The sequence below is a fragment of the Peromyscus leucopus genome, chromosome 3 (assembly GCF_004664715.2).
Source record: "Peromyscus leucopus breed LL Stock chromosome 3, UCI_PerLeu_2.1, whole genome shotgun sequence".
NCBI lineage: Eukaryota > Metazoa > Chordata > Mammalia > Rodentia > Cricetidae > Peromyscus > Peromyscus leucopus.
The window spans coordinates 157,151,364-157,176,440 of NC_051065.1; the positions used below are offsets into that span (position 1 = coordinate 157,151,364).

At 47.4% G+C, this 25,077-nt stretch overlaps 2 protein-coding genes across 6 annotated transcripts in view; both read right to left on the reverse strand.

Annotated features, from left to right (window-relative positions):
- Positions 1-792: 792 nt before the first annotated feature.
- Positions 793-17,933, reverse strand: Tatdn2 (TatD DNase domain containing 2). 3 transcript variants are annotated; one of them, XM_028863947.2, is made up of 8 exons: positions 17,595-17,924; positions 17,061-17,477; positions 9,807-10,499; positions 8,018-8,899; positions 4,533-4,660; positions 2,247-2,430; positions 1,676-1,849; positions 793-1,127 (listed from the first exon to the last, which is right to left on the reverse strand). In XM_028863947.2, the coding sequence occupies exons 2-7, from the start codon at positions 17,469-17,471 to the stop codon at positions 1,709-1,711; spliced, it is 2,439 nt and encodes an 812-aa protein (XP_028719780.1). In that variant the 5' UTR covers positions 17,472-17,477; positions 17,595-17,924; the 3' UTR covers positions 793-1,127; positions 1,676-1,708. The 3 variants fall into 3 exon arrangements, 2 of the variants coding, with proteins under 2 accessions (XP_028719780.1, XP_037060157.1); XR_003733943.2 differs by lacking the exon at positions 793-1,127 and adding an exon at positions 1,970-2,067 and having other exon boundaries at positions 1,759-1,849; positions 17,595-17,933; XM_037204262.1 differs by lacking the exon at positions 2,247-2,430 and having other exon boundaries at positions 17,595-17,931.
- Positions 17,934-19,972: 2,039 nt separating this feature from the next.
- Irak2 (interleukin 1 receptor associated kinase 2) overlaps positions 19,973-25,077 on the reverse strand; it is a 53,918-nt gene continuing 48,813 nt past the window's right edge. For all 3 annotated transcript variants that reach the window (XM_028863946.2, XM_037204263.1, XM_028863944.2), the window contains 3 exons: positions 24,480-24,680; positions 22,602-22,890; positions 19,973-21,127 (listed from right to left, as the gene is read on the reverse strand). In XM_028863946.2, the coding sequence (XP_028719779.1) occupies positions 21,015-21,127; positions 22,602-22,890; positions 24,480-24,680 (603 nt within the window). In that variant the 3' untranslated portion in view covers positions 19,973-21,014. The remainder of the gene's footprint in view (positions 21,128-22,601; positions 22,891-24,479; positions 24,681-25,077) is intronic.

Consider the following 25,077-nt stretch of genomic DNA (forward strand, 5'->3'; position numbering starts at 1 on the left):
ACAGAGTGAGATCCAGGACAGGTACCAAAACTACACAGAGAAACCTGGGGGATTGGGGTGGGGGGAGAACACCATGTTACCAAGCTGACTGGACTAGCCTCCTGCATCACTCAGACAATCTAGATACACAAGGTCAGCATGGGATGGGGAGGTAGATTAAAGACCCCTCCCTTTACTTTTAGAGAGAAGGCCAAAGCCAGGGAGAGACAAAAAGGCATCTGGGCAAGGCAGTTGCCTCCAATCTGGTGTAGTGGTCAACAGTAATGCCCTCAGGTGAGGCTAGTAGTGCCCTCAGAGATACCAGGGCCTGCTACAGAGGGAATGGCTTCAGAACAGCTTGTCTGAGTAACAAGTAGTGTGGCAGACTGAGCAGACCCCAAGTCTTCCGAACAGGAGGCCAAGTCCCCTGTGCTTCCCACAGTGACAAATGTGAAGCACAGACAAAACACAGCTGACCCAAGGGGGGTGGACAGAGACGAAAGCTATTTCCCAGACCTGACACTGAGTCCCAGGGTTAGGTAGAAAGTCCAGACAGGCAATAATCGGTGTACCTATTTTACCTCACAAAGTTCAAGACCATTTTTCAAAGACAAAGCCACCTAGAAGAACCCTGTTAAGTGCTGGACTGTACGACCTAATCCTTCGGAACCAAGAACAGGGTTCTCCTCCAGTAAAGCCTGGGTTAGCACCACCTCCAGGGTCTGCAGTGACCCCAACTTTACAAGGAACCACAGAGACCTCCCCAAGGAAGCTCCTTTCATGATGAAGCAGGGACCAGATTACACATCCACATGTGCTAAGACAAAGAAGTGACTTTATTCAGACTGCTGGGAAACCCAGGCCATTGGGCAGGGATCCAGACTGGCCAACTCATTGTATTCTTGTGCCACAAATGATTTTTGCTCAATGATTACCCTGGAGCCATGTGGCCAGCAGGCAAAACTACCCCTCTCCTCAAATCCACTCCATAGTACCCACCCACCAAGCAGCAGGTGAAGCCTTGTGATGAGGTTCCAAGAGTAACATCCCATCCTGGTTTGCTGAGTTTTGACAGGATCTCCAACACATCCTTCACCTTGGACACAAGCAGATGGAGGCCATCCTATACTATCAGGCCACTGGTCATCCTAGAGGGTTTAAAAAAGAAAAGGAGGTTCCAAGTTCAAGCTCAACAAACCAGGCTTAATACCAACCCTAAACTTACATTCTTTTTTTAAAAAATTATTGTTGTGAATATACATAACTAGGGTGGCATGCTGCCACAGCAGGAGTGAAGTTAGAAGCCAACTCTATGGAGTTGGCTCTCTTTCCACCTTTATTCAGGTTCTAGGGATCAGACTCAGGTCACCAGGCTTGTACAGTAAGTGCCTTTACCCACTGAGCCATCTTACTGGCCTTTGATTTACTTTCTCTGCTAGGTGTGTCCAACCTTTAACACCATAATGTAACATGGTTATCTAGAAGGATCACATGTAAGAAGCAGGCAAGCTAGTTACAAAATATATCTCAAAGTTTAAGTAAGCTTATGGACTTCCATTCAACTGTATTCCTAACTTTCCTTGGCTGCAGACTACAGGCTGGACATGCCAGTTAGTAGTTTACACCAGAACAGCCCCCCAAAAAACAGCCAAAGACTCTCATGGCTGACTGCTAAGAAACATGTGGCTCTTATGACCTTTGCCAGAAGATGTCTGCTCATGCTCCCTGCTCAAAGACTGTAGAGGCGACTGGTGTTCTCTCGGAGGACCGCCAGAGTACGGGAAAGTGACTCCTCTTTGACTCTGGCAATCTCTCGAACTGTGTGCAAGGCCAGGCCTGGATGGGCATACTGGCAAAGACTTCTCGGCACCTGGAAGACAGCAAGCATTCACATCATTGCTGTGCCTTCTGAACATATGTCACATAGAGTGTCCCCCATCCCATCCCCAGCAAGGACCTCTTTGGGGCTGCCCTGCAGAGACCCCTTTACCTGCAGGTGCAGGAAGAGTCCTAGTCATGGGGGGCTCTGGGTGAGCAGGGTCCCACGCTTCCATGGACTACCCTCTACAGGGTAGGGCTTTGCACTGCCTGGAAGAGAGTGGTTACCCTTCAGCTTCTCAGCCCCCAGGACTTTTGGTTCTACAGAGTAACAACAGGGAGACACCTATACCGCACAGGGTGACACCAGGAGGTCACTGGGACTTGGGCCCAGCCAGCCTCCCACCCACTCGCCTCAGTGCCTCAAGTCGGTCTGAAGACAGTCCTACCTGGCGAGGGAGGAAGTAGGGTGCATCTGTTTCCACAATGATCCTGTCCAACGGGATCTGTCTAAGGGCATCCCGGGCCTCCCAGGCGGAGGAGTAGGTCAGTACTGCTGTGAAGCCCACCGACATGTTAGGGAAGTACTTCAACAAAGGCTCAATGACTGAGTAGCTGCCAGTGAAGCAGTGCCTGTGGGAGAGTATGGTTCAGGGCTTGCTCCCAGGCCGCAGCAGCAGCCCCTAGCTGCCTCCAGGCCTGCAGAACCCATTAGTGGACCCTAGAAAAGAAAAGCTTGCACCCAAGCAGACTCCAGAGCAAGCCGAGAAGGGAGCCAGGACAAGTACAGCAGAACAAGCTGGCATGAGGTTCAGCTACTGAGCACCACCAGTCCCACCTCTACCCCACAACCTGGGCAGCCACCTGACACAACCACAGCCATGGCACAGGCTGGAGTAGTGTGGGAGAGGAGACAGGAGACATAAAGACCAGCCCTCCCAAGGTTACAACTACACATGGAAAAATCATGCCTATGCTGTTAGATGCACTAAGTGAAAATGGCCAAATGAAAATCATGGAGAATGGGTCACAGGTGAAAAGGAAGAATTTTTTTTTTTCCTGATTTCTTGAGACAGGGTCTCTCTACATAGCCCTGGCTGTCCTGGAACTCACTATGTAGACCAGGCTGGCCTGGAACTCAGAGATCCATTTGCCTCTGCTTTTCAAGTACTGAAATTAAGAATTTTCTTCTTAAATGTGATGGCAGTTCATGTTCTTGGGTAACAAATACTGTCAACTCATCTGGAACTCTGGGCTTACTGCAGCCACAACTCCCCATCAAACTGTCTTAGCTTTGGTCCAGCTGTCCCCTTAAAGACAGCCATTGTCAAAGCCCTGAAAACCCAACCAACCATTTCTTACTGCACCTCAGCCACTGCTTTAGTAGACAGGGGTACAGCACAGTGGCTGAAAGCCCACTCCCCTCTTGCCATCTGAAAAGACCGAGATTTGCTTGCAAACCCCTGAATTCTATTCATCCCTCTGCCCAGCAAAACTGCTCACTCAGGCATCAACTCCTGACCTCTAGTGAGAGTAAAGGGCCCCTACCTGAGCTCCCTCTATATCCATGTCCACCTCAGTCCCACACTCTGCATACTGATGCCAGCAGTGGTCTAGTTTCGACAGCTCCTCCATGACATCTCCAGAGGGGATGCAGGAATGCAATGTAGGAATGCAAAGGAGTTTCCTAGACTAAGACTGTGGTTGCCACTGAGGTAAAACACAACCAGAACCTTTAATGCTAACTGGGATAAATGGATTTTTCAGTCAGGTATGGTGGTGCATACCTATAATCCCAGCAGAGGGGAGACAGAGGCAAGAGGATCAGGAATTCAAGGTAATCTTCTGCTATATACCTGAAGTCTGACTTGGGCTAAAGTGAAACCCTATCACAAAACAAACAAAAAAAAGCTTTCAAGTAAGGAAAAGAAGTATAAGAAGTACCTTTTCAGAAACCTTGGAAGGGTCTCTCTCTGTACACTGAGCTACTGTACCCTAAAGCAGCCTCTCCCACATTTGAGACCAAGAAGCCCCCTCTAGCTCGTTTGTGATAAAAGGATATTGATTTAAATTGTAAAAAAGTCATGGCTGTATAAACAAAGACTGGTCAAGTACCAGAAGTTTCATGTGATTCTACTTAATGTTAAATTCTTTTGAAAAGATACTTAAAAACACATTAGGAAGCCAGGTGTGGTAGCACACCTTGTAATCCCAGAACTCTAGAGGTTGAAGCAAGGGGATAACCACAAGTTCCAGGCTAACCGAGACTTTCAAGACCCTGTCTCAAAACTCCCAAATTTTTCTTAAATGTAATTTGGGAGAAAAGGTAGAAATGATGTAAATAAAGTACTGATATATGAAAATCTAAAAAAAAAAAAAATTTAAGTTACTTTAAAAATGCAACAAGAGGGGCTAGAGAGATGGCTCAGTGGTTAAGAGCACTGACTGCTCTTCCAGAAGTTCTGAGTTCAATTCCCAGCAACCACATGGTGGCTCACAATCACCTGTAATGAGATCTGGTACCCTCTTCTCTCCTGCAAGGACACATGCAGACAGAACATTGTATGTATAATAAATAAATAAATCTTTTAAAATAAAATTTTTTAAAAAATGCAACAAGGGTCCAGGCCACAAAAGATCTCAAAAACCACCCTAACAGCATGATTGCTTTCTTGCGCTTCATCTGCAGTTAGTACAGGAGTGCCCAGGTGCCCACTGAAGCTGCAGCTCCTAACCTATGGATCTTGTAGTCAGAGGGCACAAATTTTTTCATGATGTCCAATAGATCTTCATCAGCTTCACGGCAGTGGATGACCAAGGGCTTCTTCAGAGACACAGCCAGCTGCAGCTGCCTCTCAAACACCTGAAAGAAAGCAAAGTGACAGCAGGATTAATGGCCCTTCAGTCTGTTACCTCTGGGTACTGCAGCTGTCTCTTAATTTTTTGCTTCTAAACTATACAATAGAATCGTAAACAAAGCTACCATCTACTGGTACTTCCTACACTGCCAAGTCTTCAACCAACTTCTAGGCCTGTCTCTATGCAAGAGTTGTACACTCACACACACCTCCAGCAAACTGCCTAGGTCTTAGGATTCACAATTCCTGAATGTCCTTCTAAGTTAAGTACCTGTGGATCCACTTCATTCTGTAGAACTGGTAAAATCCATAGTTAATAACATAAGCAAACAAGTAGAGTTACATCTCTCTTTCCTCCACCATGGCCAGGTTTAGAATAAACAGCACTAGAATTATTCAGCAAGTTGCCTCACCTGACATATGGCACTTCCATAAGCAATTATTTGAGCTGTGCAACACAGCTCACGTTTGCCTCTTCAGCACCAGTAACAATACACTTTTGGTAATACCCACTTAGGAGTGACATTTACAAGTCTAAAGCGTGTGCAAATCATCTCAAAAGGGGGGCACAGTATCAATTCTGATATAGCTTTTAACTTTTTAAAAAATCATTACATCTTTATTATTTATTTGGGGTGAGGGAAGGTGAGAATGAACTCTTAGGAGTCCAGAAGGTAAACTCAGGTCACCAGGCTTTATGCATTGCCTTACCCACTGAGCCATCTCACTGGCACATGTTAGTGCTAAGCACAGGATAATGACCAGACACAAATCAAATGATTTTTACATGGGTGTTGGAATCCAAACCCAGGTCCTCATGCTTGCACAGCAAATCTTCTTACCCACTCAGCTCTCTCCCGACCCTTCTATTTTCTTTTGTTAAAACTGTTGCAAGGCAGTTTTTAAATTGTTGCAGCACATCTGCTCAAAGCCCTAGATTCTATCTCCTGCATGAGGAGGGTGGGACAGGTGTACCTACCTACACACAGCACATCTGCTCAAAGCCCTAGATTCTATCTCCTGCATGAGGAGGGTGGGACAGGTGTACCTACCTTCACACAACACATATTTTCTTGAATCTTTGACAGGTAATTTTAAGACAAGCCACTATCCCTTGCAACTTACCAAGAGGCCTAATAATAAATATACAATAGCTTGACACACACACACATCCAAATTACAAAAACAAAAAACCAGTAAGAGAAAAAAAACTCCCTAGCAAGCAGGGCTTAACAGAACAATAAAGAATGTACACCTTTGCTATTCACCCTAGCATTCTCCCCCATCCACCTATGCTCTGGTCCTTGGCTGACACACCATTTCCAGGGATTGCGGACTTAACCCAGCTCTCCCAGGGGAACCAAACCTTTCTTGCATATTAACTCAATAATTAATTCCAGGCAAAAACAAATAGAGGCACAGATACCCAGGGTTCAATGAGGTGGGTGGGGACAGACTCCATTCTTGGCTTTTCATTCAAAGGATTATGATCCTCTTAATCATTATCTGTGCAATGTATTCAGGAAATATCTAGGGTCTAATCCTTGGAAGCAGTTAAATCTGTGACCACATAGATAAAAACAAGACTTAAGGAGGACTGACTACTCCTACCCATTTTTCATTTTTCCCCTCTATTTTCTCAATCTTTTAGGAAGTATGGAAGTATCAAGTAACAAAAATAAGCTTCATTCCCCATCCCTCTGGCTACCCATCTCTTGTATGTACTGTGCATCAAACCCAGAACTCAAGCATGACCCATGCTAAGTGCCCAAGCATTCACACTGTCAGGTATGACCACTTCCAATACTGCCAGACAGACATAATTCTTCCCTGGGTTGTTGTTCTCCTACAGTAAGACTTTCAGCCGGTGCAAACAAGTTGCTTGCTGGTCACTATTCCCTTTACCAGGCATCTAATTTAAGATTTATGTGAAAAAAAAAAAAACCACATTAGCCACATCCCCTCTCCATCTTAGAGTCCTCCACGTTGACAGTTGACAGAAACATCTAAGATGGTAAGTGCTTCACACTCAGGTGTGTGTTCTGCCCTTCTCCAGTCAGCAATCTCCTTCCTGAGTCTCATCTCACCAAAGCAAGTGACTGCTAGAACACTCCCCAAGTTCAGCTTGAGTAGAGTGACTCTGGGACTGTACATGTGATCTGAGCCCCTCATAATCTAACAAGGACTTAGGTACTGTCAAGTCCTTTTAGCAGAGTTCCTGGCACCAAGCATTCAGTGAACATCAGCTATACTGTGTGACAATGCAAGAAAGAGCTCCCTGAACTGCTCCTCTTTCCCTGGCATACCTAACCTGTGCCACAGGGACTATCCTGCTTAGTTTTGTCAATCTGACACAAGCTAGAGTCATTTGGAAAGAGTAAACCTTGAGAAAATGCCCCCCACCATATTGGCCTGTGGGTTATTTCCTTAATTGATGGTTGCTTTTTAAAATATTCTGTAACAGGCATATTTCATCTTATAAAACCAAAACAAGCCAGTGTGGTAGTGTTATAATTTCAACACTGGAGAGGTAGACACAAGATCAAGAGTTAATGGTCATTCTCAGCTAGATAGCTAGTTCTAAGCCAGCCTGGTCTATAAGAATGAGTCTCAGGACAGACACAGCTACAGAGAACCCTGTCTCCAAAAACAAAACGAAAAGAAGGAGGAGGAAGAGGAAGAGGAGGAGGAAGAGGAGGAGGAGGAGAAAAAGAAGTCAGATGTGGTGGCACATGCCTTTAATCGTTATCACTTGGGAAGTTGAGGCAAAAGATATCTGAGTTCCAGGCTGGCCTGGCATACATAGCAAATTCCAGGCTAGCGAGGATTACAAAAGGAGACATACAAAATGCTAGCGGGTATGTCTCTGGCAGAGCACCTTCTCAGCATTTGCAAAGATCTTGTATTTAATCCTCAACAATGCAAATTCCCAAACCAAACTAAATTAACAAAAACAAAACCCTACACTAAAAGATTTGTCAACTAGGTATGGTGACAACGGTTTATAATCCCAGCACTGGGGAGGCTAAGGCAAAAGGATCATAATTTCAAGGCCAGTTTGACATAGTGGCAAAATCCCACATTAAAAAAAAAAAAAAAAGGCCAGGCAGTGGTGACACACACTTTTAATCTCAGCACTTGGGAGGCAGAGGCAAGCGAATCTCTTGAGTTCCAAGCCACCCTGGTCTACAGAACAAAGACAGTCAGGGCTATGCAAAGAAACCTTGTCTCAAAAGAAAAAAAAGTTTTGAAAAACAGTTGAAGAATGGCATTCAAGGAGTTCTAAGTGCAGAATAGCCCTTACTGGTCGGTTCAACCACTCAAGGAAACATGTGAGGGAAAGCAGGCTAGAGAGGCAGTACCTGGTGCTGCTCAGGAACTGGTGTGGTACACTTGTGAGAGTAGTCCAGGCCCATCTCTCCAAATGCCACAGCCTTGGGGTGCCGTAAGGCATGCAAAAGCTTTCTTTCTTGATTCTCATTATAGTAGCGTGCAAAATGAGGGTGACAGCCAAAGGCCCCCCAAACCAGATCTTCTTTCAGGAGTTCCTCCCATAGGCCATCAGTCAATGTCCTTGGATCACAGAAGTCAGAGATGCAGCCCTGAAACTCCTTAGGAAAGGAGGTGCTATAAATCTTTCTGAACTTTGTAAATGTCCCCTTGAAAGATAGCTTGGAGTAAAGCATGTCCAGGTGACAGTGGGTATCGATGAAACCCTCCTCTAGGTTCATCTCCCGGTGGCTCCTTGGCAAGGAGCTGGATGTATGTTCTCTGGTATGGCGAGGTGGTGTCTCCTCTCGGAATGTCCTTTTCCCCTTCACCTCCTCCTTCTCCTCCTCTGTGCTTCTGGAGGATTGAAGTGAATGGGAATTCTGGGACCTGCCTTCCTGGGCAATGTCCAGGTCTTTGGAGATGCTCTGGGTGGACTTGGAGGAATGAACACTTGAAAGGTCCTGGCTGCTCTTCCCAGCCTGTGCTAAGTCATGGCTGTTGGATCCCCCCAATGGATAACCAGGAGTCTTCTGGCTGCTAGTCCAGTAGCTGGCATAGTCACACCACGGGCTACTATACAGATGAGGAGGGTACATAACATAGTCAGTGGGGAAGGAAGATGATTCTGGAACTGCTGAATATTTCAGCAGAACAGGCTCCTCTTGGGAGAACCTCACAGTGGCCAGCTCATCCACATCTGACCAGTCACTCCCTGAAGAGGGATGCTCAATCACCACCTCTCTGTTTGTGTGCTGCAGAGAAGAAAAGCAACAAGTTAGCCCTCCTATGGGAAATGCCTCTCCCATCCAATGCTATGGTTCCAGAATGGTCTTCCCCTCCAGAATTCATACTGACCTTAATCTCACTCTGAGGTTACACCAGAGGGTATAAACTTAACTATGTGGTTTAGAAGCAAGGCCTTTGCAATGCTATTAGATTCAGGTAAAGACATCAATGTGGAACCTGATATTTGAACACTGGGGGCTCAAGGTGAATTTCTCAGACTTTTTCTCAGACTCTCTTGAAGCTAGACGGTAACTGAGTTCCCAGGTGCATCTAAATAGATATGAGAATATTCAACGTGTACAATTTCTGAACCAAGTTCTTAAGAGAAAAAAGTGTATTTCTTTTTCTCTCAACTGCTTTCTATTGGCCAATGTAACAAACTCAATCAGCATCCCCACCTCAGGCTATAAGGTGGATACTATATTTAGCAAGGCACCAAGATCTCTCATCCTTTACTAAGCCAAAATTCTGTTTAAACCACTATCATACTGGTCTTTTTCAATGAAAACAAAGCTATACCCTACCACATGTAACACAATTTTTGAAGTATTTCTTAAAAAGCCAATCAAAGTTTATTAATAACTGAAAGGAATGATGGAAGAGAGGCACTAATTTCCTGGAGTCCATGTTAAATCAAATATTGCTTTTAATTACTATCCTCTGGGAGCTAGGAGTTAGGGTCAGGGATAAAACTCTTGCCTAGTATGCCTAGGGTCCTGAGTTTGAGCCTCAGCATGGTGGTGGACACAAGACAGGAGGGGGGATGACACCAAGAATAGTATCTAAAACTTCGATCAAACTAGAAAGACTAAATGCCAAATATACATAATCAAGAGAATTCAAAACCCAGATGTTTGGTATGTGCTCATTTACCTTTTGAATATCTGCATGAGAGTCAGAGTTATCAAAAAATTCTAGGGCTGGAGAAGGTTTGTCAATGACTGTCCTTTGGTCACCAAGCAGCTCCTCACTAGTTTTCTTCACAGTGACCACTCTTCTGTTACAGACGCTACTCCTGTCTAGCACAGACTCTTCCTTCTCCACTCTGACCTTTGTAGGTGACTCTTCCTTCTGAGGTACAGTGACTGTAACCTTTCCGGCTGGTCTTTCAACATTCTTAACCAGTTCTTCCCGGCTCTTGGCTGGTCCTTCCACACTCCTGGATGGTCCTTCAGTGCTCCTGGCTGGTCCTTCAATGCTCCTGGACGGTCCTTCCCTGCTCCTGGCTGGTCCTTCCCTAGTCCTGGACGGTCCTTCCCTGCTCCTGGCTAGTCCTTCCCTGCTCCTGGCTGGTCCTTCCACATTCCTGGTTGGTCCTTCCCGGCTTGGATACTCTCCCAAGCTTGCCTTCCCCTGAGTGGTGGCAGCCTCTCCCTTCCTCTTGGGCATTGACTTCCCCAGGATGCCCTGGATGGCCTTCAAGTAGATCACTGTTGAGCCCTGGTCTCGAAGCCTGTCCTTCCTTTTCTGGAACTTGCTGGGTTCCTCCATAGCATCACTCTGACCCTCAGCTTCAGTTGCAAATTCAGAGTTCATAGAGTGACGAGAACTATCTTTAGAATTAACCTGGAATTTAAAAAGAAACTTTCAAAGGTTTGTTTTAAGAGCAATTTCCTGTCAGCTAATGACAAGTCACTAGCGGCTCCATCAGCCCCAGGGAAAGCAAATGTGACAAAAGTAAGATTCACCCAGACAGTAGTTTCTCTCCATTCCACTGTGGAAAGCTAACATAGTAATGCTTTAGTCATTTATTTAAAATTCACTTCCAAAGTGCATCATGGCATCTTCTTACCAGTGGACAGGGAACGGAAAGTATAATTGCACTACACTGAGAGATGAGAAGCAATGACACACTTCATAATAGCTAAAAATAACAATTCAATGTTTTCCCACTAGAACTAGCCCAGTCCACTACAAGAATCTGGAAACCTAAGACCCTAGCAAGGGGGAGGACTGGTTTAAGGTACCCAAGTCCCCCAGTCCTAAGTAAGTTCTGCCCTGATGGCCTAATCTTCCATCAAATCTGTAATAACTCTTTTCCCAAACTGTGACCCTGCTGTTGGGAGGATACTTTCCCAAAAATGACATAAGGATACACCGAGTCATTCTCCATCTCCTGAAACATAGGTAATAATACCTCAGTCCCATTCTCTTCTTCTGTATCTACTCACTGCAAGAGTCCACAGGGGATAAGCTAGACTATTAGTTTATGTTAACACTCAGGTCCACTCTTAGCCCAGCATGATAGAAAAACTGGAGCCGCCGGGTGGTGGTGGCGCATGCCTTTAATCCCAGCACTTAGGAGGCAGAGCCAGACGGATCTCTGTGAGTTCAAGGCCAACATGGGCTACATAGTGAGTTCCAGGAAAGGCGCAAAGCTACACACAGAAACCCTGTCTCAAAAAACCACCCAAACAAACAAACAGTGAGTCCCAGAACAGCCAGGGCTACATAGTGAGACCCTATCTCAAAAAAGAAAAACTGGGGCTGGAGAGATGGCTCAGCGGTTAAGAACTCTGGCTGTTCTTCCAGAAGTCCTGAGTTCAATTCCCAGCAACCACATGGTGGCTCACAACCACCTGTAATGAGATCTAGTGCCCTCTTCTGACCTGCAAGGATATATGCAGACATTACACTGTATATATAATAAATAAATACATACATCTTAAAAAAAAAAAAAAACTGTGGAGCCCTCCCAAATGCAAAGGAATATCAAACCTCCTCAGCTGTAAAACACAACACACGTGACCCTAGAGCATTCTACAGCCACTATAGCATGCATATTTATATTAAGTTCCTCTCAAAGTAAATATACTCACTCAGGCCAGAATTATAGTGGCACACACCTATAATCACAGTATTTGGCTAAGCCAGGAGGATCAATGTGAATCTGAGTCAGCCTGGGCTATATATTGAGTTCCAGGTATGTCTGAGTTATATATTAAAAATTGGTGTCCAGGCAGCGGTGGTACACACCTTTAATCCCAGCACTCGGGAGGCAGAGCCAGATGGATCTCTCTGAGTTCGAGGCCAGCCTGGTCTACAGAGTGAGTTCCAGGACAGGCTCCAAAGCTACAGAGAAACCCTGCCTCAACACCCCCACCCATCCAAAAAAAAAAAAAAAATGGTATCCTAAAATAAAAATAAAAAACAGAACAAGTGAAATGGTTCACCAACATAAAGTTACTTCCCACTAAGCCTAATGATCTTAGTTCAATTCCCAGTACCCACATGGTGTAAGGAGAAAACTCAATTCCTATTCATTGCCCTTTGACTTCCCCAAATGCCATACACATGCATACACACACAAAACAACTGCAATTTAAATAAGCTCAGAAAAAGGAAGTCTACACTGCATAACCACCACATGCTCTGGTTGCATGACACAGAGAAATGAAGCTAGAAGTCCTCTCCCTGCTGGCTAGTTTTCATAACGCCAGAAGGGGATACTCATGCCGTTGGGAGAGATTGTCATCAACGGTCTTAATATTCTGTGGACCCTGAATGCTGCACATTCTTGATCTATCAAACAAGATATGCCCACTAGTGTAACAGAGGCATTACTATTAAAAAAGAAAAGAAGCTTATTAAGCCACAAAGATAGCTCAACAGGCAAAAACACTTGCTGCCAAGGCTTACAACCTTAGTTCAATCCCCACAATCCATATGATGGGAGAACCACTCCCAAAAGTTGTCTTCTGACCCCCATTCAAACACTGTGGCACAGACATACACATACAAATAAAACTAAAACTAAATAGGACTTAATAAGCACACTGCAGAGGGCAGCAAGCTGGACAGTAACAAGAGGATTTTTCAGCGGGGGGTGGGGGGGTGGGGGGGGGTGGTGGGGGTGGTGGTGGTGGTGGTGGTGGTGGTGGTGGTGGTGGTGGTGGTGGTGGTGCACGCCTTTAATCCTACCAGAGGCAGAAGCAGGCAGATCTCTGTGAGTTCAAGGCCAACCTGGTCTACAGATCAAGACAGCTAGGCTGTTACAAAAGAAGCCCTATCTCGAGCCCCTCCCCCCCCCCAAAAAGAGTATTTTTCTATAGTTCAGACAATCTAAGGAGGCTCGGGTGTTAGCTTAGTGGTAGAGCACTTGTATGAAGTCCCATGTTCCATCCCTGACAAAGTAAAAAGAAAAACCTAACGAATATTAAAAATAAACTTCCTGGGGCAGGAGAGAGGGTTTCATGTTAAAAGGAAGGTGGAGACAAGTGGATTCCTAGCTTGTTGGCTATCTAGCCTAGTGTGGAACCAGCAAGTTGGATTATGTGCTGCCAAGCCTGACAACTTCAATTCAATGAAGACCTACTTGGTAGGGTCTGGAGAACCAACTTCCAAAAGTGATCCTCTATCACCACATGAATGCCCCCATACACACAAAATTAACATTTTAATGACTCTTCTTAAGATTTATTTAATGTGCATGGTGTTTTGCCTGCATGTATGTCTGCACACCACTTCCATGGAGGCCAGAAGAGGGAATTAGATCCCCTGGAACCGAGTTACAGAAAGATGTGAGCTGCCATGTGGGTGATGGGAATTGAACCTGTGCCCTATGGAAGAACAGTCAGTGCTCTTAACCACTCAGCCATCTCTTCAAGCCCAATAAACATTGTTTTGTTATTTTTAAAAAGGAACAACTCTGGAAGAAGAGGGGAAAAAGATGTCAGGCATGATGGTGGGCACACGCCTCTAATTCCAGCACTCAGGAAGTATAGACAGGGGGATCAGGAGTTCAAAGCCAAACTCAGCCGAAAAACCCTCCCCAAAAAAACAAAAAAAAACAGGCAATGGGAGTGCGCAACTTTAATCCCAGCACTCAAGAGGCAAAGGCAGGCGGATCTCTGTGAGTTCAAGGCCAGCCTAGACTACAGAGTGAGTTCTAGGAAAGGCGCAAAGCTACACAGAGAAACCTGTCTCAAAAAACCAAAAAAAAGCCGGGCAGTGGTGGCGCACACCTTTAATCCCAGCACTTGGGAGGCAGAGCCAGGCGGATCTCTGTGAGTTCGAGGCCAGCCTGGTCTCCAAAGCGAGATCCAGGAAAGGCGCAAAGCTACACAGAGAAACCCTGTCTCGAGGAAAAAAAAAACTTTAAACGTCAACTTCAGACTTGAGAACAAAAGAATAAAGTGAGGTGGACACGAGGAGTGTCTATTAGCCAGGAGCTGGGGAAGCAGCTCAGTGGCAGAACACTTGTCTAGCATATCGAGGTCCTAAGGCAATCTCAGCAGGGAATAGACAAAATAAAATGGTCAAACATCTTCCCTCTTGAACAATGCTGTTTCCTGACACTGAGCTCTGAGCTGAAAGTGTGGAACACACAAAGCCAAGTGTGCACCTGTGGAAGTGAAAGTAGGCAGAGCTGGTGAGATGGCCCTGGGAAAATGTTTTCATCAATGCTGCTCAGCTGTGCCAGCTCACACCTGAGACTCAAATAAGGTCACATAGATCTGCTAAGCAAAAGAGAGGCCTACACTTCCTGAGGTCTTGGGACCATCTCCCCAGCACCCTCACCACACAGTGCCTTAGAAACTAGCCCCATGACCTAAAAGAATGGTTGGCATATGAAGTACTGATTGTAACTATCAAAGGAGAACCCAGTGGCCTTCATGAAAGATAGAACCAGGCTAGGATTAGACTCAAGCAGATTAGAAACCATACCCTCAATTAATCAGCAATCAGAAACATAGCATGAGACTGAAAATTCCTGTCCCTGACACGGGGGTTCACTCTGTCAGTGACACTGAATGCAATCATCTAACACTGATACTGTCCAAAGCCCATGTGGATGGACTAGTAACGCAATTAAATTGTATGAGCAAAGGCTCATATTTACCTGACTTGCATCTGAACCATATTCAGTATGGTTCTGCCAAAGACAACTTTTCAATTCACCATTATTTGTGAACTTAAAGAAAAATGCCACTTGCCCTCCAGAGGTCAGGCTATAAGGTCTATATTGAGATAACATAAGGCATGGACTGGAGATGAAACTCAGCTGTTAGAGCATGTGATTAGAAAACAAACACTTGGGCTGGAGAGATGGCTCAGCAATTATACATTGGCTGCTCTTCCAGAGGACCTGGGTTCAATTCCCAGTACCTACATGGTAGTTCACAATCATCTGTAACTCCAGTTCCAGTTGCTCCAATACCACCATACAGATATACATGCAAACAAAACACCAATGCACATAAAATAAAAATAAATTAAAAAAAAAAAAGAAAGAAAGAAAGAAAACACTTGGGGTTGGAGAGATGGCTCAGCAGTTTGCTCTTCCAGAGGACTCAGGTTCAATTCCCAGCACTCACATGGCAGCTCACAACCGTCTGTACTCCAGTTCCAGGGGATCTGACACCCTTTCACACAGACATACACATGCAGGCATGTGTTTACCAATGCATATGAATAACAACAAATAAATTTTAATAAAAGAAGAAAAAAAGAGCTCCCCAAGTTCAACAGCCAAGCTGCACTTATGAAACCACCAAGAAAGTCAAATGTAGTGACACAACCTGTTCCTCCAACACTCAGGAGACAGGAGGATTGGGAGTTCAAGGTCATCCTTGGCTACATATGGAGTTCAATATCTAAATGAGCCCATCTTAAAAAAAAAAAAAATCAGTATTCAGGCTTTAAATTCCCTTTCCTTACAGACTGTCTTCACTGCTTTCTCTGGAGGCAGACCATCTCCCCACAAATGAGACTTTCCCTACACACTCTTCTACATACACAATGCCAGCCCACTTTTTTAAGACTACCAGAGCTCCAAAACCTATAACATAATATCAGTAGAAGAACAGAGATCTTTGTTTTACAGTTACTTAAGAATTCCATGCAGCCGGGTGATGGTGGCACACACCTTTGATCCCAGCACTCGGGAGGCAGAGGCAGGTGGATCTCTGTGAGTTCAAGGCCAGCCTGGGCTACAGAGTAAGTTCTAGGAAAGGCGCCAAAGCTACAGAAAAATCCTGTCTCGAAAGAAAAAAAAAAAAACAGCAACAACAACAAAAAAGAATCCCATGCAGGGCAGTGGTGTGCACACTTTTAATCCCAGGCAGAGGCAAGTGGATCTCTGTGTGTTCAAGAACAGCCTGTTACACAGAGAAACCCTGTCTCCACAAAAAAAAAAAAAAAAAAAAAAAAAAAAAAAAAAAAAAAAAAAAAAAAAAAAAAATCCCACACTCTAAAACACTGCCTGACACAAAACAGGCCCTCAGTAAATCTACTCAAAACCTAATCTGGATCTACTCTTCGAGGCACTCCTCAGTCTGCTCCAAGAACTGAGAAACCCCACTTGTGTACTTCCACTGGAGAAACAGATTTGAGTAAACTTCCAAGGGTAACTACCAACAAACTAAAAAACCATCCAAGCCTGGTACAGTGGCATGTGCCTTTAAACCTGGCAGAGGCAGGCAGGTATCTGGGTTCCAGAACAGCTCAGTCTACATAAAGAGACCTGGTCTCAAAAAACAAAACCTTGTAACCACCAAAGAGAATGTCAACATGCCGGAATCCACAACTTTGGTGAAAGGCCAAAAACTGGACTAAGGGTCCAATTCCTTAGCTGAGATTCATAGTTGTTCTAAGTACAAAGACATTTTTTAAATTTTACTTTTAACGAAGTGTATGTGTGTGGTATGCGCACATGTAGATGCCCACGGAGGTCAGAGGAATGAATGGGATCCCTGGAAGCTGGAATTAGTGGTTGTGAGCCATCCGACCTGGGCTCAGGACTCGGGTCCTCTGCAAGACCAGGATGTATCATCTCTCCAGCCCCAAAGGCAAATTCTTTAAACTGACCGAAATCTACAACATTCCCCCTTCTACTGTGGTGATTCTCCAGTTCCGCTGTTCACTGACAATCACCAGAAGCTGCAGCTTGCCTAAGCCCTCTTTAATCGCGCTCTCTGGGATGACAGGTCACAAGCACCATAAAGCTTTCCAGTCGTTCCAAATGCCACCACGTTTGAAAACTCCCTCTACATCGAGCTCCACCCCCGCGCCCCCACACACACCCAAGGCCCTACCCAAAAAGATCCAATTTGTAGTCTCCTCCCCACCTCCCCAGCCACGTGCCAGAGACTTCACCCTTTGCTAGACGTCGCCGCCGCCACCTACCTTAACGCTACAAGCTTCCTTCCGAAGAGAAGCCATGTCTTCTAGGGAGGAGTGGGCGGGGTGCGGAGGTCGGGACCCCTTGGTCGTCGGGAACCGGCGAGGGCTCGCAATCAGGAAGCCAGGGGAGGCGGCCCCGCCCGCACCTGAGCCCGAGGAGAGGGAGGACGACGAGGAGGAAGAGGAGGTGCGGCGGCGGGCTGAGCTCCGGGGCGTGCGGGCCACATCGCTGCCCCGCCGGCCTTTCAGACGCTGGGGGCTGCTGGCCCCTCGGGGACGCGACGACGCACCGCTGCGAGCTGGCCGGCTGGAGGGGGCCACATGGCGGGGCTCCCGGGGGCGGCTGCGCTTGCTGGGACACCCTTCCGACGCGCTGCCCCAGTGGTACTTGACCTTGCGCCGCTCCGACGCCATGGGCACCTGCCAGGGACAGAGGGACGAGGGTTGCGGCGGCGGCGGCGGCGGCGGCCCTCGCGGCTGCTCGCCTCACGCCACCGGGAAGCCGCCAGGGCAGCGGCGGGGTCCGGCCCCACTGACCTTTCCCGTTCCTGTCGTCTGCCCATCCCAGTGCTGCGGGTTTCAGGGACGCCACAGCGCTCCGAGACGCGCCCACGGGCCGAGCGCCGAGCCCCGCGACGCGCTGCCGTGCTGCCGTGGGCCGAGCGCCACTATCCACAACGCCGCGCCACTCCCGAGCCGCCAAGGAGCTTCCGGCGCGGCGCGGCGCGGCGGTCCACCTTCCGAAGCCCCTCGCGGGGGTCCGAGCGCCTGCGAAGCAGCCGCCCTTTGGGCTGCTCGCGCCCGCAGGCCCCGGACGCCAAGGGCGGGCCGCGGGCGGGGTGGCCGCTCGGCTCCCGCCGCCCCGCCCCGCCCCGGGCCTGAGGGGAGCCACTGGCCTCCGGAGCCGCGCGCCGGAAGTCACCTCAGCCCGCCCAGCAGACCCGGCCCAGCGCCTCGCCGCGCCCTCACCCAAGGCCTCCGCCCCGCCGCCTACTCCGCAGCCTCGGCGTCAGCCCCTCTGAACCTGCCCGGCGGCTGGCGTGCGGCGTGCGGCGTGCGGCGGGGGCGGAGCCTGCTCCAGGGACAGCGCTCATTGCCCCAACGGAAGAGGGGCGTTACCCCCGCGCAAGACGGAGAGCGCCTATTGGACGGGAGTTCTAGGGCGTGTCCCTACGCCTCACGAAGCTTTCTGGTTGGTTGGGAGCGACGTGGGGTGGGGCCTCTCACGTAGGGGGCGGGGAGGCTCGCCGCTGAAAACTGCGCCGGCGCCTGGGTACCGGATTCCTGAGGGCTAGGCGTTGTCATCCTTTTTACAAAGCAGGAAACTGTGGTTCGGTGAAACCAAGCGACACACCCAGAAAGTGACGGAATTGGGGTTAGAAGGCACAAGACACACACATGCGTGCGCGCGCGCGCGCCAGGAGGATTGCCAAATTCAAGGCCAGCCTCGACAACTTAAACACTGCCTACAAATAAAAAAAAAAAAAAAAAACTTAAACGGAGCAGGGAGGAGCATGAAGCATTGATGGTGGCTCACATCTGTAATTCCATTTGGGTTGCTGAGGCTGGGGAACTACTGGGAGTTGGAAGCCAGTTTGGGATATCAAATGAGTTCCAGGATAACCTAGGCTAGGGAGTGAGACCATCTCTAGAAATAAATAGTGCCAGCGCTGGGCAGTGGCGGCGTACGCCTTTAATCTCGGCTCTCAGCACTCGGGAGGCAGAGCCAGGCCGATCTCTGTGAGTTGGAGGCCAGCCTGGTCTACAGAGCGAGTTCCAGGACAGGCAAGGCTACACTGAGAAATTGTCTCGGAAAAAAAGAAAAAAAAAATGTAGTGACAACCTATAATCACATATCTAGGGAGGCAGAGTCCAGAGGGTCCAATTCAAGGTCACCTCCAAATATTTGAGGCCCTGTCTCAAACCTCCCCACACCTACTCCAGAAAAGGCAATGGTTGTGGCTCAGTAGCAGATCACTTAAAGGAGAAGAAAGATTTTGATCCCTATCACCGAACAAACCAGGTGTCATGCAAGCCTGTAATCCCAGAGTGCTGGAGGTGTGAGGGGAGGATCGGGAATTCCAGACCAGCCTGGAATACGTAAGACACTCCACTCCCAACCAAAAAAGGTAAAGAAAAGCTAAGGGAGAAAGAGTTTGTCTTACTATTTAAGGTACAGTCCAACATTCCAGGACAGCTCACAGCTTTGGTGGCAGGAACTCAGCTGGCTTTCACTTTTTTTTTTTTTTTAATTATTCAATGCAGGACCCCAGCCCATGGAATAGTGCCTCCCATACTCAGAACTAGTCTTCTGTCCTCAGTTAATCGGCTCTATAAACACCCTCATAGTCACAACCAGAAGCACATCTATCTCCTTCCTAGGTAAGTGTAAACCCAAGTTGACAGTGAAGGTTAACCATCCCAGAAAGCCATCTCTATTTGTAACAATAAAAATGAAAGCAACTTTAATATCCACGGAAGAGTGTACAAATGCCTCATCCCCACTACAGTGGAGGCACTGATGATGGAATCCATCCTGAAGTGACAATATCCTAAGTCTACTGTGTAGGTTAAAGCACTTGCCACACCATGAGGTTTTGAGTTCAAATACCAGGACCCACATAAAAGCTGGGTATGTAGCAAGGGTCTAGATAATTGAAGCACTCCTGCACAGAGATGGGCCAGCTGGCTTTGTGTAAGAAGCAGAAAAAATAACAAACCTTGTGGAAGAAGGATTGACAGCTAAGTCATCCTCTTGAGCTCCACAAGTACATGGTAGTATGTACACCACATTCACACACATAAATATGCACACACATTATACACGCAAAAAATACATAAAAGCAAGAGTCCTTGAGTCAAGCACATTCTATAAACAAACTGCCCAGACACAAAAGCAATTATAAGACATAGGATAGATTACAAACATTTTTATTTTACAAGAGGGTCACGAGAGTGGGAACTGTTTTAAATAGTGAACTAGAAATAACTTTGTTTTACAAAAAGGGTGGCAACAGGACTTTTCAAAAATACATTCACTGCATAAACATTTTCTACATGGCAGAAATGTGAACTTAATACCTTTCATTTATTTTATAAAACAGGACAGATGCATTTTTTCAAAGTGCTTCTATAGCCACTGCCCCTTTCCTCCCAAGAGCTGAGGCAAGGGGGGACAGAGCGGGGGACCTTACAAGGATACCAAGTTTCCACACACCGAGTGATTGACTTAACTAGCAGCACAATCAAACATGAGACTAGTTCTCATGATTCTTCACCCAGCTATAAATAACACACAATCTTGGAGTCTCCATTAAAAAAAAAAATGGACATTGGTGTGAAGGGAGGATGAAGGTGCAGAGCGAGCCGTTCACCAGTGGCTTACAAGATTGCCACCAGAAGAAGCAGAATGCCTACGACGTCCTTTGCCAAGTGCCTTGCTTTTGTAATCTTGAACTTGAGAGATGAGTCAAGAATTGCACTGAGACACCAGCTGACAGTCTTAGGAAATGGAAGTTTGCAGAAAGCTGTCAGCAAATATGACCGACAGACGATAACTCTGGAAAACCCCATGGGTGCTGCAGGATTGCTCTTGTCAGTTGTGGAGAGTGAGAGCTGCTGGAGCAACAGCACTTATTGGGATGGTAATCAACATGAGCTCCCTGGAACCACAAAACCACCCAAATCCGTGGGTCGAATACCAGGCGTTTCCACTTCATGGTCCTCTAAGGAGTCTCAGAAAGGAAGAGTGTTTCCTGGACTTTGGTGTCTGTGAAAGATGAGGTCCCCTGCCCCCTCCCCCTACAACTCAACTCTGATGAATAGGTTTCCTTCTGTTCCAGATTGGTATTTGGGTTGTATGGATCTTGACAGACCTTGGGCTTCCAAAGACGTTTTCCTTGACTGGACAATTGTCTATCCAGTTGAGAATAAGGGTCCTCAGCTGGGCTCTGGTCATCAGGGTCCAAAAAGCTCAATGCTGTCCAGTTTCTCCTCTTTGTAGAGTAGGATGTTCTCCATCAGTTTCCTTTTGGCCTCATTAATCTCAATCTTCCATGAAGTCTCTGGAGCTGATGGTCAACAGAAAGCAGAAAAGGCACAGCTTCAACAAGTGCTACTATCCAAATTCTTTGAGTCAGCCTTGATCATGTTCATGTCAAGTTTGTGAATCAGGCCCCAAATGCAAGCAGCATGCCATGGCTTCTGCCTTTGCAGGGAGGTCTGAACACACACAATACATACCCCAACACCCCTACCCCCACCACACACACACACCCTTGCCACCAAGACTCTCCCACGTTCCTCCACAGATAGAGTCAACAACACTGACAGCTGTTTCTAAATTCTCTGTCTTCCCCAAAGAAGTAGTCATAACCTAGACTACCACTGAGTCATACGTGTATAAGGCATGGTGACTCTTCATCAAAAAGGCTTCAGCTTTTATTTCACCAGGAAGCCTGGCATATTTGGACCCAAGTGCAAGTGATGGAAGGTGTATTTAGAAGTGATCGACAAGGAAGAAGAGGCAGGCAGGAGGGACCACACAAGGCCCTGCTGGTCCCAAGGAAGTGTTTTTAAGTGCAATGGGTACGAGCCATACAGTGTGTTCTTGTAAACCACTCTAGCAGGGCATGGTGGCACATACCTGCAATCCCAAGATAAATAAATTGAGACAGGGTTTCACTAGATAGCCCAGGTGAAACTCTGTCTCAATTTATTTAATATTTTTTTTATTTTAGTGTGTGTGTGTGTGTGTGTGTGTTTGCACGTGCATGCCTATATAGCCATGTGCATGCATGACAAGGTATGTTTGTGGAGGTCAGAAGGCAACTTTGCAGGCCTCAATTTTCTCCTTCTACCATGTGATAAACTGGGATCATATTCTCATGGTCAGGTGGTCAGGCTTTGAAGGAAGTGCTTTTACCTGCTGGCCATCTCACCAGCCCTGTGATCCCAGCACTTGGAAGGTGCAGACCTGGAAATAGAAGGCCTGGCACTAAATGGAAGGCCATCAGAGGGTGCCCTGTCTTCTTGTTTCTTCTATGTACATCCTCAACAGAGAAATTGGCTTATGTTCTTGTCTGTATTTTCAAGCACCCATCAGGCATTTCTGTGTGTGTGTGTGTGTGTGTGTGTATGTGTGTGTGTGTGTGTACTACACAGACATACACAGAGACAGAACACCCATACACATAATATTTTAAATTTAAAAAATAAATATCACTCTTTCTGGATCCCGGAGGAAAGACTAGTGAGCCAGAGGCAAGAGTGTATCAAGAATGAGGACGCCACACAGCTGTCCTAGCAGACGTGCAGTAGCTGTGACCAGGGCACAGTATGGGGACAGAGGTGTGAAAGACTCAAGAGGCAAGTGAGTAGACAGAAATAAACGGTCACTGGTGAACTGGGCTTCCTCTTTGTGTAACCACTGAGCTGTGAATGCCTGAATAACTAAAGAAAGCCACAAATTAGAAGACGAGATGGATGGCCTAAGTTAGGGTCACAAGAATGATCATGCACGGCACCTCACCCTTCCGAGCTTACCATCGTGGGGTGGCTGTGGGCCTGTGCAGGCCTCTGAGGAGGAGTCAGCCTCCAGTCCTCCACTGGTCGATGGCTGTGCTATTCCATTTTCCCTGGAGAGTGGAGAGGAGGCAACCCTTGTACACGACGCCACCATCACAGAAGAGGAGACACTGAGGCTGGAATTGTCAACGTCATCTGTTTCCTCTGGGGTATTGGAAGACAGGCCTGTGCCCTCAGAGACCCTGCTCCAAGGGAGGGACGGCTGACTTCGGAGTTGCTCCTCTACGCCAGCCATGGAGACTCGTACCTTGGGGAAGGAGACAGACAAGACAAGACAGGAATTAAAGCCAGAGGCAGCACCTGGTCCCCTGGGAGTTATAATCAAATGCCTGCTGTGATGGGAAGAATAGCATCCTGCTTTAAAGAGATCTGAACTTGACCCCAGCACCCAGAGCCACAGATGAGCGTGGGAGCCCAGGTGGTCCAATTACTGCATCCCATTCTTCTAATCACGATGACTGGGTCAGGCGTGGGCAGGTGTCTGTTTGTGTGTGTCTCTAAGACCTTGAGTTGAATGCAGAACCTCGGGGTGCATGCTAGGCAAACATACTACATGGAGCTACATCCTGGGCCTTCGAGTTTGTCTTCTTACGTTTTGACCTAGCTCAGTAAATTACCTCCACACCTTGAACTCGCTCTGTAGCCCAAGCTGGTCTTAAACTTGTGGTTCTTCTGCTTCAGCATCCCAGGTACTTGGGATTACAGACCTGCACTACAGCTCACTATGCACACCCTTCACAAGAAAATTTCATCTTCTCGGTGCCTTGCAAAAAAAAAAATCAGGGTGGTGAGGTGGCTCAGTAGGCAAATGTGCTTGCTGCCAAGGCTGGCAGTCTGTGAGTTCGAGCCCCCAGGATCCATATGGTAAAAACGGATTGAGCAACAGACTGAGCGACGGTTACCATCTGGAACCCTGAAGTGGAAGCTAAAATGGAAGCTATGTGGCTAGCACAACCCTATGTCACCGCAGTGTGGGTTACCTGCACCCAAACCGTTAACTCACAGGCAGCAAACGTCCGTCCACCTTGCTTAAACCAACCTATCTGCCATCTCACGACAGCCAAGCCCTAGCCGGAACACTGACCCACTGATGGGGTGAATATGAGCGGCTGAAGGGGAGACCTGCTTACAATACATCTGATTATATACCGCTCCTACTGACCTCCTCAGTGCCCTGACAACTCCAACTGTGCCACCAGGGCCCTCTAACTCTGCGCCCTTTTCCTCACCAACCCCATGACAAGCCGCTCTGCCCCAGAGAATGTATGCCTCAACCACTTGGACTTCCTTCCCAGACCTAAGCATGTGACAGCCTCTCCCTCAGCTCAGGCTTTTTCCTCAGACTGTTCATTATGAGCTTGAGCATCAGTTCCTGGCCAGGCTCAACATAGTGAGTCCTGTCATACACCATCCTGGTGCTCACCACACAGCCAACTCCCATGCAAAGACCAGGAACACCAGGACAGCAGGACAGCGGTGGCTTGCACAGATGGATAGGTCCTCTATAGTTAGTGAGAGGCTTTTGGGCCCAGCTTGGGAACACTTGGGCCACTCCACGAAGGTGGAGGAAAAGCCACAGGACCAGTGACAGACCAGGAGAGAAAGCAGGCTGAGAGAAGACAAGAAGAGACTGGCCCCCAAGAGAGGCCCTGTCCTGCACCCCTGGCAGCCCAGTCAGACCCCCACTCTCAGGGTCTCCCATGACGCACACAGCCACCCTGATTGCTGACGCGGCCCCAGCAGGTTCTGCTGCAGACCAGCAAGGCTAAACGCGGCTTATTACATCCCCAGTGTGTGAGTCTCCCTAGGTAAGGCAGCGGGCAGCAGAGAGCTCACCTCCTCCAAGCTGGCATTGCGCTTCCGGAGGCAGAGACACACAGCGGTGGCCCAGGTTTCAGCACAGGCCTCGGGCAGCAGCCCTGCCCTCCTCTCCACGTGCTTCTGGCAGATCTCTTTGGCCACCACCTTCCCCAGGTCTGTCTTCCTGGAGTGGAGCGAGGCAGTACTGCTGGGAATCTCACTAAGAAGCAAATCCTTCTGTTGGGAGGAGAATGAGAAAATCCAGGTGAGATGCTGGGTGTGGCAAGACGTCTTAAAAACAAATGCGATGTCCCCAAACAAGTCCAGCACCCAAGCACTTTAGAATCATGGGACTTGCTCTGTGCACAGGGCATTCATCCCCTATGACATTTACAGCTCATCTGAAGTAGCCTAACCTGTCCAGATTCGGTGGCTCCATCAGAAAAAGAAAACATGAAATGCCTATTCCTGGGTGTAACACAACACAAATCTAATAATGGACCTAAAGCACAAAGTGTGACACCTGGCAGAAAAAAAATTCAATAGCCCATTTCCAATAAATGTCATCATTTTCATAATATATGCACAGTGAATACTAATAGCCAATATTTGCATAGCACTTACCACATGCCCA